The following is a 13,079-nucleotide window of genomic DNA, read 5'->3' on the forward strand; positions in this document are numbered from 1 at the left end:
GACCAAAGTGACTAACATTATATCTTATCTTACTACTGTTTCTCCTAGTCATTGACGTACACGTAAACCAAACTTTTATTGTCATCTGTTGTACTTGTTATAGGAGTTAAATTGTTTATTTTGATTTTTGGATTTGGATTCATATTCTCAACGCTCTTATTGGAGCCAACCGAGAAGAGAGAAGACAATGAAGAAATTTCAGTTTTTGATGTTGGAGGAAAAACCTAGAGAATTATCCCGATAACCCAATCCACATAGTGCCACCGGTGGAATTCGCACCGGGTCCCAAGAGGTTGAAGGCGAGGCAAGACACCACTACACAAACCTACCTGTTTATTTGTCTCTTATAAAATCTGCTTTTTTTTTGTTGTTTTTTTCGTTTTGTAGGCTGTTTGTTGGAAAGCTCGGTTTTCTGGAATGTTGCCTCGTAAGCCACTCCATATTTGTTATACTATTTACTGTACTTTTTGAGGATGATATGTGGAAATAAACGTTGCTTCGGATTGAATTGAACAGAAAAGCAATTCCAATTGAAGACAATAATGGGTGCGTTCGTTTAGTTTCCCTGGGTCGACCCCAGTGTGTGGCGTTTTTTTTTCCCAGGACGAACGTGTGCAGATAATTACCCACGTTTGTCCTGGGAAAAAAACCCACCACACACCGGGGTCGACCAAGGGAAGCTAAACGAACGCACCCAATAGAGTAAGCAGACAATGATGCACTGCAGAACACCACCAACGAGCATCCTTCCTTTTACAACTCCCTGCACTATTCTCTCATAGCGTATCCCTCATCAAACGCAGGTGTCAAATTATCTCCCGCTGAGAACCATATCATCGCTCAATCTCCTACTTTTAAATTGCACTTAAAGTTGGGGTTAACAAAAAGAAATTGACTAGAACAAGATTTGAACCTGCAACCTTTGGATTAATGCGCTGCACTCTACCAAGTAACCTATCTAGCAAAAGATGCAATAATACAAAGAAGTTTTTCAGCTTCAATTTAGAGGCTTTCGTCTTCAAGGTACCACACACCAACCACCGAGGACACCGACTGACGAAAAGGAAGCAATCAGAACACTCAAGTTAAAGACAATAAGCCTTTTTGAGGTATGGCGGATGTGATACGCGCATCACACGCGGCGCGACTTATGCCACGCTCACCATGTTGGTGGTCATTAGGTTTATGTGTAAACTACCGCATCGCCTAAAATGCGCACTTCACTGAATAACACAAGTCAATTTCTATGGTCAATACGCACAAATTTACCCAAACCTTATAGTGTTGTAGCATTGTGTCCGCCATATCTCAAAAAGGCTTATAGAGGAAGCGGACAATGCATTGATGCATTGCTGAACACCACCAACGTGCATCCTTCCTTTCACAACTCCCTGCCCTATTCTCTCATCATATGCAGGTGTCAAATTGCCCCCCCACCCCCCCCCCCCCCCGCCCCGTTGAGAAGCATTAGTCATATCATCGCTCAATCTCCTACTTTTAAATTGCACTTATATTCTGGGTCAATGGATGGTTCTGTGTTTTTTGATATTATTGTTTCTCACATCTCGTGTGTTGTTGTACTCCGCTCGGATGGCACACCTTCTTCTTATTGTGTATCGGACAACGCCGGGGGTAATTTGCACAGACTAATTGGTACTTGGCAGGGTCGGAAACTCATCTCTGTATAATGCACGAGATGGGTTTGGCGCTAGACTCAAAGTGTATGTTGGTTGATTGAGATGTTTTCCCGTTGTAACTTTGCTTTTGTTTAAACCAGTTATTGTTTTGCCATGTAGGTCACGCATTATTTCAATTTATTTAGGCTAATTGCAGGGGTTGAGAGCCATTGGCCAAGGACTATAGTTTGACATAAGGGGGGTATACAGCACTGAGCTGCCATGGTGCTCCTGTGGCTTGTTCAAATACAATACCAACCTCTACCCTCGCAGTATCCATTTTACCCCTGGGTGAAGAGAATCAACTATAGTAAAGAATCTTGCTCAACGACACAAGTGTCATGATCGGGATTCGATTCCACACCCTGATGACATAAACACCAGAATTTGAATTTGATGCTCTAAAAAAAACACTCGGCCATGACACCTTGCAAGAACTGCCGACAAGCTACAAGCCTTTTGCTTCGCTCACAGTGTTTGTGAACTAAAAACACTGCTATAGACCTTAAAAACGCTGTCACAATTTTGGTCATGTTCCCTGTTTCCACGAACAGTAACGAATGCTAACATTCATTGCGCATGGCACCAACCTATTATTTCGATGGCACCAGACTATTATTTCGTCTAGCCCCAGTTTGGTAACAATGAGTTGGAATGTAGTAAAATGAAGATGACCACACCGTGATAAAGGTCTATTGACCCCTTGCACGCGCGTCACACGAGGCGACTGTTCCACGCTCACCATTTTGGTGGTCAAATAGGTTTACGTGTAAACGCCGCGTTGCCTAAAATGCGCACTTCTCTGAATAACAAACGTTAACATTGACCACCAAAATGGCACATCCAAGATTATTCTGATGATGACGTCAGGTGAATTGGGTCAATAGGATTTATGAAACTGTGCCCAGGTCACAGTTCCAGTAGTTTTACCAGTCAACACGTCTACTAAGTGGATTACTAACAATCAGTTCAAAAACACAACTCCCTTAAAACCCAAACTAAAAAAAAAGTGAAATATCAGATTTTCATTTGTTTCAGTTTTTCTTTAAAGGGTAAAAGTGGGGCTGTCATATTCGTGATCACGTCTGTCCAAAGCCAGTTTTGAGCCCTTCCAGGGATGATTAAATTACAGGTTTTTTATTTTTTACTTCAGAAAAGAGAATAAATATTCTAAACTGGAGTTGGAGTAGAGTTGAGACAGAGCCTAAGGGTACAGAGTTGTAGAGGTGTTTGTAGTGTCCCCGTTTTTAGGCCGAGAACTGCCCCTAAAAGTTACTCTCGACTTAATGGTTTACCAGCTTCAGGGCCTAGTTTCATGGCTTTGCTTACCCATCACCATTTTCACGTAGGGCAAGCACCAAATTTCTGCGTTAGCTGTGTAAGCAAAGATGCCTTGTAGCGTGGGCTTGTAGCTTCTAACCAGGGCCTAATTTCGTGGAGCTGCTTAGCGGTAAAGAAATTTTCGTGCTTACTGTTGCAGAAAAATGTGCTGATGTGTAAGCATATTTCACAGGTTAACAAGAAAATTAGGGGCCATTTTGCGCATTCATCATGGATTTGTATTTTGACGTCGTTTATTTTCATGCGGTGAGCACTGGCAGATTAGCATGCGTTTTCGTGTGCTTATGGTTAGCAGCAATATGAAATGGAAATCGTACAGTAAGCAGAACATTGACCGTTAAGCAGCTCTATGAAAATGGGCCCTGTGAAACTTGCTTGATGTAATCACAATTACTACTTCTGAAATGCTGATTCTTTGCGTACCGTAAGCAGAGCCATTAAATTAGGCCCTGGTCAAATCCCTGCAGAGTTTGACAATTGCTAAGTGCATCTGACCAGCGGCTCAGGGGGAAAAAAAAATTCAAGGAACAAAAATAACATCATCTCTGAGAATATCTTTTAAAAGCATTTAAAAGGAACAGTACAGCTTGAACCACTGCACATATTCTGATCTTCTAATTCATGTTTTTGTTATGGTTTTTCTACTAATGCTTATTTTCATGGCAGTTAAATAAGCAATTTGTGAGTTAGAGTAGACCTATCCAGTAATCTCCGCCCCATTGCGTATTGACCAATCACAACCCATTGCGCCACCAAAAGTCTGACAAAATAAAGTCTGACATGCGTGCGCGTATGCTTGGAGGGCGCGGCAGAGTTGTGCAGAATGGCATTGGAGAGGTTCACATGTTCTTGCTCACACATGCACGTGGGCGGAGCCTAATTGGAACGGTCTATTGACTGATGTCTGGTAAACCGGATTCGACTACCAACTGAGCTATCCAGTCCTATGTTGGGGGTCTCCCTATATTAGGCAAGACAGAAGCCATTTAACTGTTTCTCAATTTTGATCATGTAAGGCAGGCACGGCGCGGTGCACGCCAACTCGAACGTAGGTTCTGTTCTAAGAATGAAAATCTCCCACATTCAAACAAAATCCTGAAAAAAACACTACAGAAACATCAAACTGCCTTCAAACAAAACTTTAAAAAACACAAAAACAATTTATTATGAACAAATAGGGCATGGGATTCAGCAAATCTCGGACAGTCAAAAGTGATACCCTCACTTCAGCAGTTAAGAGCGCCGAGCATACGTCTTGTTAGAAACTCAATTCGGCTTTACTTTTTCACGTTTCCTGAACTGCCAACAAATTTTCCGAAAACGACATTCAAGCTGCATCAATTTTAATAGACACTAGTTTTTAATTCTCGATATACACCAATAAAAAACTCTCAGAGTGCCGGATACAAAGGAAAAATGTGCTCTCTGAAGGGAAATTTGACGCCTCTTTACATTTAAGAGTGTTAGTCTCTAAAGATTATTTTTTTATTTTTTTAAGATACAAAAAAACTTTTTGAGCAAATGAGAATTTTTAATATGGGATTTGAGACATTGCCTGGTAAACACCATGTGTGCATCTCTTTGCTATAGGTAGTTCATGTTCTTTTGAGAATTTGTCTTACTTTATATTGTACTACCACGGAGTAGATTTTGAGAACTTCGGGAAGCTTCTCAATTCTGAAAAGAAGAACTGTCCTGCTTTTAAAAGGCAGTGGACACTATTGGTAATTTCTCAAAATATTTATTAGCATAAAACTTTATTTGGTAACGAGTAATGGGGAGCTGTTGATAGTATAAAACATTGTGGGAAACGGCTCCCTCTGAAGTAACGTAGTTTTTGAGAAAGAAGTAATTTTCCACGAATTTGATTTCGACCTCAGATTCAGAATTTGAGGTCTCGAAATCAAGCATCTGAAAGCACACAACTTCGTGTGACAAGGGTGTTTTTTCTTTCATTATTGTCTCACAACTTCGACGACCGATTGAGCTCAAATTTTCACAGGTTTGTTATTTTATGCATATGTTGAGATACACCAAGTGAGAAGACTTGTCTTAGACAATTACCAATAGTGTCCAATGTCTTTAACTACTACCTGGGCGGAAGGTAGAAAATCGACTGGAACTACTACTTTTGCTTTAGTCGATCCAGGGGACTTCTCGTTAATAAGTTCACTATCGCGGAAAGAGTATTTAACTGGTCTCAAAATTTCGATTAGCTTGCTCTTGTCATCGTCGGGTGACTGGGAGAGTTTTTAAAAATAAAAATTTGAAACTTACTGAGGTGAAGACTTCTTGAGTTTCTTGAAGGATGTTCTCTGCCAGTTCCATTTCTGGCAGAGTTTGTTTAGTCTTTAAAGATGCTATGTCAGATTAGGTATTTTGATTGGGGTCGAGAAAGTTACAAGCTTTCATTTGAGCCAGTGCTCGAAAAAGTCCGCCAATTATTAGTAGCAGTGAAATAAAGTGCTCAAAATTAGTTTTTGTCAGGATCTTTCTTATGTGTTTTATAAAACACGTTTTAAATTTTTGTCATGGTTCCTGACCATTAAAAGTAAAAGTTAAACTTTTTTTTGTTGGAGCGGGTGATAATAATAATAATAATTTATTCATTTATTATGCGCAAGTTTCATAAAAAATATGTACAGATGCGCATTACAACAATATACAGGTATTAACAATAATTTAAACAGATTTAAAAATGGTACTCTTTGAAATACCATTCACTCAAAAAATCTATTTTTTAATGTTTTGTAAATAAAAATGTGAAACTTACCGAGGTGAAGACCTCTTGAGTTTCTTGAAGGAAGGATATTCTCTTCCAGTTCCATTTCTGGCAGAGTTTGACCCTCGTCGGGTTGTGCACCGTGGCTGAAGGGTGGGTTCGGAAAAAGGTGGGAAACCGTACACGATTGGAGAGGGCCGGCGAGCTGGAACCAAAAGCAATCTGGAGAAGAAGAAAAAAAGTATAAGGAAGTCAGTTATTTTAAAACTTCTTTTAAAGTACCCAGTGGAGCTTCAAAAGTGTTTACACCAGCCAGTGGTTAAACTCTCTCACGTGCTGACCGGCGATAGGTGCTAGAGGGTGCTATTGTGACCTGTTTTGGGATGGTCGCCATTTTGCAATTAACAAATTCATGTGTACATCAATTTATTATCAAAAGAAATGGTGCATGAAAGGGTTTAGCAGTAAATTCTGGACCAGTCCTGCGATCCCCAATTGAATAAATATATTTAATTAAAAACAGATATGATGTTAATTAAACCATTGTATTGTAATGTTGGCAGGTTTAAAGCAAAATGTCTTTCTAAACATTTATAACATATAATACATAATAATCATATCATTGTGCATAAAACGCCTTTTACAGAAGTTTAAAAGCACTGACAAGAGCATCAATGAATAAAGAAACGTTTTGGTAACCTAGCAAATGAGTTTTTAATATGGTTCTGATTCAAGATTCAAGATTCGAGAGATGATGCCTGATGGATGTGAAGAGGTAGATTGTTAAAATGCGCTATATAAGAACAATACATTTGGGTATCCTCGTCTATTTATAAGACTGATGCTGGTTTCTTTGCAGCCACTGCGCACTTTGATCTTAATACAGCACATAAACAAAATCTTGCCGATAGGCCAAAGGTTTGCCTCTCTTCAAAAGAACTCGCTAATTTTTTTCAGCACACAGTATATCGCACCAGCAATGGACAAAACATTGGATCATTTGAACATAGAATTCCCCTCAGCATCAATGGTTTTCTCACAATACGTTTCTTAATTTCTTGTTTCATGAAGTGAGAAGAGATCCCAGCTGACCCTTCGTGACTTGTGGACGTTTCCTTTGCCCCTACCCATCCTTCGTCACCTATCCTTATGTCTCTAAACTGACTCCAATCGACCCGATAATGAGAATAGAGACAGAGTACTGGGGGGTTCATGTTATGGTGACCTATATTCCTCAGGCTTTTGAAACCTGGTCCCTTAAGGAACATTGCTCCCTGAGCAACTAATAGTGCGGTCAGAGTGTATCAAGACCTGTACTGTACAGAAAGCTCTCAAGTTAAAGGCAGTGGACACTATTGGTAATTACTCAAAATAATTAAAAGCATAAAACCTTACTTGGTAATGAGTAATGGGGAGAGGTTGATAATATAAAACATTGTGAGAAATCGCTCCCTCTGAAGTAACCTAGTTTGCGAGAAAGAAGTAATTTTCAACAAATTTGATTTTGAGACCTCAGAATTAGATTTTGAGGTCTCGAAATCAAGCACATGAAAGCACACAGATTCGTGTGACAAGGGTGTTTTTTCTTCCATTTTTATCTCGCATCTTCGACAATTGAGCTCAATGTTTTACAGGTTTGTTATTTTATGCATATGTTGCGATACACCAAGTGAAAGGTGTCCAGTGTCTTGTAATACAACTTGTATTTTTGTTTTATGTTGTCTCCTAAAGCCATGATGGAAATCAAAATGCCTTTGGTCAGTTTAAATGTTAAGCAGTTAATAGCATTCACTTATAAAACAATGGCGAGGTATATTTAGATTGTGAACAAATGTAGGTTGTGTGACCGACTTTTTATAGCAATGCTTTTCATTTCCCATTCCCTGCTAATTGTGCTGTTGGACGTCGTAAAATCAAAATAAATAAGCTTGTCCTTCCGCCCGTTCCCCCTGGTTTCTTAGAGTTATACAAAAGTATCAGTCATGGCATTGCTGATCGATGCAGCAGCATTATCTTCTTGGGCCCAATTTCCTAGCGCCGCATAACAGGAAGCAAATTTTCAGGCTCACTGTAGCAGAAAAATTTGCTAAGGTGTAAGCGTATTTCACAGGTTAGCCAGGAAATAAGGCAGCCAGCTTGCGCGTTCACCATGGGTTTGCGTTGTGTCGTCATTCATTTTTGTGCAGTAAGCTCACGGCTACAAAAAATTCATCACCTCGTGAAGATGCTTGGTGGCAGCACCGCATCCAGCCATTACTGCAATAACCACTCTTACGCCCCAATTGTTTGTATTCTTAAATTTGCGGTATCCACATACTGGTCAAAGTGGCTTTTTCAAGGCAAAGGGTTAGTATACATGTACATCATGCTTTTTTTATCCCACTTCCTTATGGACTTTGAAGGGGGTAACTCTGTTTCAGCCCCAGGAGTAGGTGGCAACATGCCCCTGGTGGCAGTTGATTTGGGTCGATAGCCCAAATCAGTTAAGTGTAGCCTTCACCTTGAAGCGGTCGTCCGGCTTTGTGAGTCGGGCGATATCTCGTTTAAAAAAATAAATAAATAAAATTGTTTAATTTTAATTCGTTTTGCAGGTGTCACAAGGTCTGAGGAAGGTCATTGAAGGTGGGGATGAAAAATCTGCACTGCCCATACTCCCTTTGGAGCTATGATGCTATCTCCCTCGCGATGAGCAAGTCATGCAAATAAGCCGGTGACAGAGCTTTTTCAACTGCTGCCTTTCTTTGACAACAATCGGTTTGGTTTGTGTAAGTCCTCTTGAATTCACCAGTCCAGCCGTCGATTTCACAAAACTCTTCCCATCTTAAGACTAATCTTAGGACTTAGGACAAGTCCCAACCCTGCACTGTAGCATGCAGACCTTAAGATTAATCCTAAGTTAGGACGAGTTACTCGTCCTAACTTGAGATAAGACGAGTCCTAACTCTTTGTGAAATCGACGGCTGATGTTTTTATCAGAAAATCTGAAAATGCTTAAGAGTGAAATTGAACTTCTTCTTTTTTTACAACAAAAAGGTTTTTCACAACTTATTTGACATAGTCTTTGAGTGTAACTGGAGTCTTATGGACTCTAGTAGATCGACGGAGACAAGATTCCATTGAGCTGGGGCTCTGTGGTGTAGTCGGAGGTAGATCAGCATCAAGTGTTGGCAAGGTAGTGTCCTCTTGGGTAGGTGGTGGTGGTTGTGCGATGAGAGGTTAGTTGTCGATGTGCTCTTCGTAGTCTTCTGAAGAAGAGTGGTGGTCTGGGGGAGGGGTTGGGATCCTTATTACTGCCTATAAAACGGTCTTCCTGTCCCCATGAAGGTTGTTTTTTCCTTAAAAATTTGTCTCAAGAATCACCTATCGCAAATATGGTCCAGTGCGCTGCTTGTGGACACTCGAACCAACCCTCCGACAACGATATAACACGAGTCAAGCAAAGTTGACAACTCGACCACGACACTCTCAGACAAAAATAGGAAGAAGGAAACAGGACAAATGTGGAGAAAAGATGTAGTCCCTCGCTGAAAACTGAACAGATCCAGCTAGCCCAAAGAAAGGGTTCGAATTTTACACTGACAGGTCTGATGCCCGAGGCCAGTGATTTTAATGTAGGGCCCAGTAAAACCATGATAAATTCTGGCTGTCTTATTAATATATATTTTTTTCTATTGATTGAAAATCTCAATATGTCATATCTTGAACAGAAACAAATTATGTTCAAATGTTGACTTTGATACCGTTGAATTCTGTACAGACAGATGAGATCAATCTTCTTATACAGAAAAAGTTAATGGCCTGATGCTCTTACCCTAGCAGAGCATTTCTCAAAGGCTAACAAGACTTTGCTAGGGTCGAAACATCAGGCCATTAACTGTTTCTTGCAAGCAGTATGCAACAGCTAGTTCCATTTAATTCCTCAAATAAAAAGAGTTAAAGGCAATGGACACTGTTGGTAATTGTCAAAGACTAGCCTTCACAGTTGGTGAATCTCAACATACACATAAAATAACAAACCTGTGAAAATTTGAGATAATAATGGAAGAAAAAACCCTTGTCTCACGAAGTTGTGTGTGTTTAGATGGTTGATTTCGAGACCTCAAGTTCTAAATCTGAGGTCTCAAAATCAAATTCGTGGAAAATTACTTCTTTCTCGAAAACTATGGCACTTCAGATGGAGCCGTTTCTCACAATGTTTTATACCATCAACCTCTCCCCATTACTAGTCACCAAGAAAGGTTTTATGCTAATGAATATTTTGAGTAATCACCAATAGTGTCCACTGCCTTTAATGCAGGGCCCAGTGAAATCATGATCAATTCTGTCTGTCTTATTAATATGTATTTTTTTCTATTGAATGAAAATCTCAATATGTCATATCTTGCACAGAAACAAATTATGTTCAAATGTTGACTTTGATACCTTTGAATTCTGTACAGACAGATGAGATCAATCTTCTTATACAGAAAAAGTTAATGGCCTGATGCTTTGACCCTAGCAGAGCATTTCTCAAAGGCTAACAAGACTTTGCTAGGGTCGAAACATCAGGCCATTAACTGTTTCTTACAAGCAGTATGCAACAGCTAGTTCCATTTAATTCCTCAAATAAAAAGAGTTAAAGGCAGGGGACACTGTTGGTAATTGTCAAAGACTAGCCTTCACAGTTGGTGAATATCAACATACACATAAAATAACAAACCTGTGAAAATTTGAGATAATAATGGAAGAAAAAAAACCTTGTCTCACGAAGTTGTGTGCGTTTAGATGGTTGAGACCTCAAATTCTAAACTTGAGGTCTCGAAATCAAATTCGTAGAAAATTACTTCTTTCTCGACAACTATATTACTTCAGAGGGAGCCGTTTCTAACAATGTTTTATACCATCAACCTCTCCCCATTACTCGTCACCAAGTTTTATGCTAATAATTATTTTGAGTAATTACCAACAGTGTCCACTGTCTTTTAATGCATGTTAAACTGTGTCAGCAAGTATTTTTCTCATTCTGATTTTGGTCTTGTAAAAAAAAGCTCTGGTCCAGTAAACATTTAGAGCAGTAAACATTTAGAGCATGTTAAACTGTGTCAGCAAGTATTTTTCTCATTCTGATTTTGGTCTTGTAAAAAAAAGCTCTGGTCCAGTAAACATTTAGAGCTACAGACCGTGCTGTCTCGGATTTTCCCACCAAAATGGAAACCCTAGCTAAAAGCGTTCAATTGTGTCCAACACAAACTTGATTGTGGAACAGATGCAATTAATCTGCCTCCATCCAGAATAGTCACGGAGATAACCGACTTAAGATCAAATCAACATCTACAAGTCACATACCGAGAGTCTACATTCAACACTACTTAAAGGGTTTGAGTTCTTTTTGTACGACACAAAACACAACAGCCAACAGGTTTACATTAAACTTACACGGTTTAAAGATAAAGCTTCCCTTAAAATATTACTTGCTGTGGTTGCTTTAGTTTTTGAGAAATGAGTACAAAATAATTCACAAAAATAATTTTTGTCTCAGTGAGACAAATATTATTTTAGCATGTACGGATTTACGCGATTCAACTGACAACTTGCTCTGTGATATTCACTTAACAACGTAATGGATGAAGCTGAAATTTCTACAGGAAAATTATGTTACATCTTCATGCAGAGTGAGTAGGGATTCATGTCTTGGCCACAAACTTGATCTACAAAAGGTATCAAAACCCTTTAAAGACGCTGGACACTATTGGTAGTTGTCAAAGACCAGTCTCCTCACTTGGTGTATCTCAACATATGCATAAAATAACAAACCTGTGAAAATTTGAGCTTGATTGGTCATCGGAGTTCCGAGATTACTATGAAATAAAAAAACACCCTTGTCACATGAAGTTGTGTGCTTTCAGATGCTTGATTTCGAGACCTCAAATTCTAAACTTGAGGTCTCGAAATCAAATTCGTGGAAAATTACTTCTTTCTCGAAAACTACTCCACTTCAGAGGGAGCTGTTTCTCACAATGTTTTGTACTACCAACCTCTCCCCATTACTTGTTACCAAGTAAGGTTGTGTGCTAATAATTATTTTGAGTAATTACCAATAGTGTCCACTGCCTTTAAATGCAGTTGCTCAAACGATAATTGTGAATGTTGTGTGGGGCCAACAGCTTTAGACAGAGACACAAAAAGCCGACCATAATGTGAAGTGACACAATGCTTTCCCAGTCACGCCAATGTGGCTTTTTCCTAACCGTCCATTACACAAGTTGTCTCCTGTTTCAATCCATAAATTTCCCATCAATCAAATTAAGACTAACTGGATTGATTGGAGGCTATGGATTCCTAAAGGAACGTGATCAGGAGTGGACGAGCCTCGTTACGAGCCTCATTACTGCATGAATGACGTGCCTACATTATGTTCCATCAAAACGATCTGACCTTTTAAAGGCACTGGGGTGGATTTCACAAAGAGTTAAGACTAGATCTCGACTTACTCGTCCTAAAGCCCAGTTCATTCTTCCTGCGAATGCGAAACGAATGTTGACATCACAAATTCGCAACGAAAATTTGGCAGCAGTTCAGTTCAACTCAACTCACTCACGAATATCGCTGCGAAAGGAGGGTTGTGACGTCAAATTCACGTCAAATTCGCTTCGCATTCGCATTCGCAGGAAGTATGAACCGGGCTTAACTTAGGACTAGCCATACGTTTTTGATACCTCCTAGGACTAGTCCTAATTAGGAGTAGTCCTAACTCTTTGTGAAATCGACATGTGGACATCTTTGGTAATTGACAAAGACCAGTATTCTTACGTGGTGTATCCCAACATATTCATAAATAACAAATCTGTGAAAATTTTGACTCAATTGGTCATCCAAAATTGCAAGAGAATCATGAAAGAAAAAATACACCCTTGTCACACAAATTTGTGTGCTTTCAGATGCATAATAAAAGGCTTAATGCCTAAAGTATTTTAATATTTGAAAGACTAGAAATTACCTCTTTCTGTTACTTCAGAGGGAGTCGTTTCTAACAATGTTTTATACTATCAACAGCTGTCCATTTTGCTCGCTACCACGTGTACCAAGTTAGTTTTGATGCTAACAATTGTTTTGAGAAGTTACCAATAGTGTCCAGTGCCTTTAATGATGGATCAGGGGGGGGGGGGGAAATCCCCCTCCCCTACCCAATCAACCAGGCATGCCATCAGGGATCTCCCCAGGATTTTCAACAAAAGTGTGGAACATTCTGGACTCAATTTGTGCAAGTTCGGATAAAGCGCGCTGAATTAATGAGGAAATATTGCTTTAAAACTTGTGACTGAGGGCAATCCAGATTAAGTGTACAGTAGCCCCTTGGTACT

The 13,079-nt window shown here is 39.6% G+C and overlaps 2 protein-coding genes across 2 annotated transcripts in view; both read right to left on the minus strand.

Annotated features, from left to right (window-relative positions):
* The window catches only part of LOC139947869 (gamma-aminobutyric acid type B receptor subunit 1-like), a 223,154-nt gene that overhangs the window by 105,198 nt on the left and 104,877 nt on the right, over positions 1–13,079 (minus strand). Inside the window, exon 3 of the mRNA XM_071945696.1 lies at positions 5,791–5,961. Coding sequence (XP_071801797.1) covers positions 5,791–5,961 — 171 coding nt within the window. The remainder of the gene's footprint in view (positions 1–5,790; positions 5,962–13,079) is intronic.
* LOC139947870 (guanine nucleotide-binding protein-like 1) overlaps positions 1–13,079 on the minus strand; it is a 395,329-nt gene that overhangs the window by 23,223 nt on the left and 359,027 nt on the right. The gene's annotated exons all lie outside the window — the stretch shown is intronic.

This window comes from Asterias amurensis, chromosome 15 (genome assembly GCF_032118995.1).
Source record: "Asterias amurensis chromosome 15, ASM3211899v1".
Taxonomy (NCBI): Eukaryota; Metazoa; Echinodermata; class Asteroidea; order Forcipulatida; family Asteriidae; genus Asterias; species Asterias amurensis.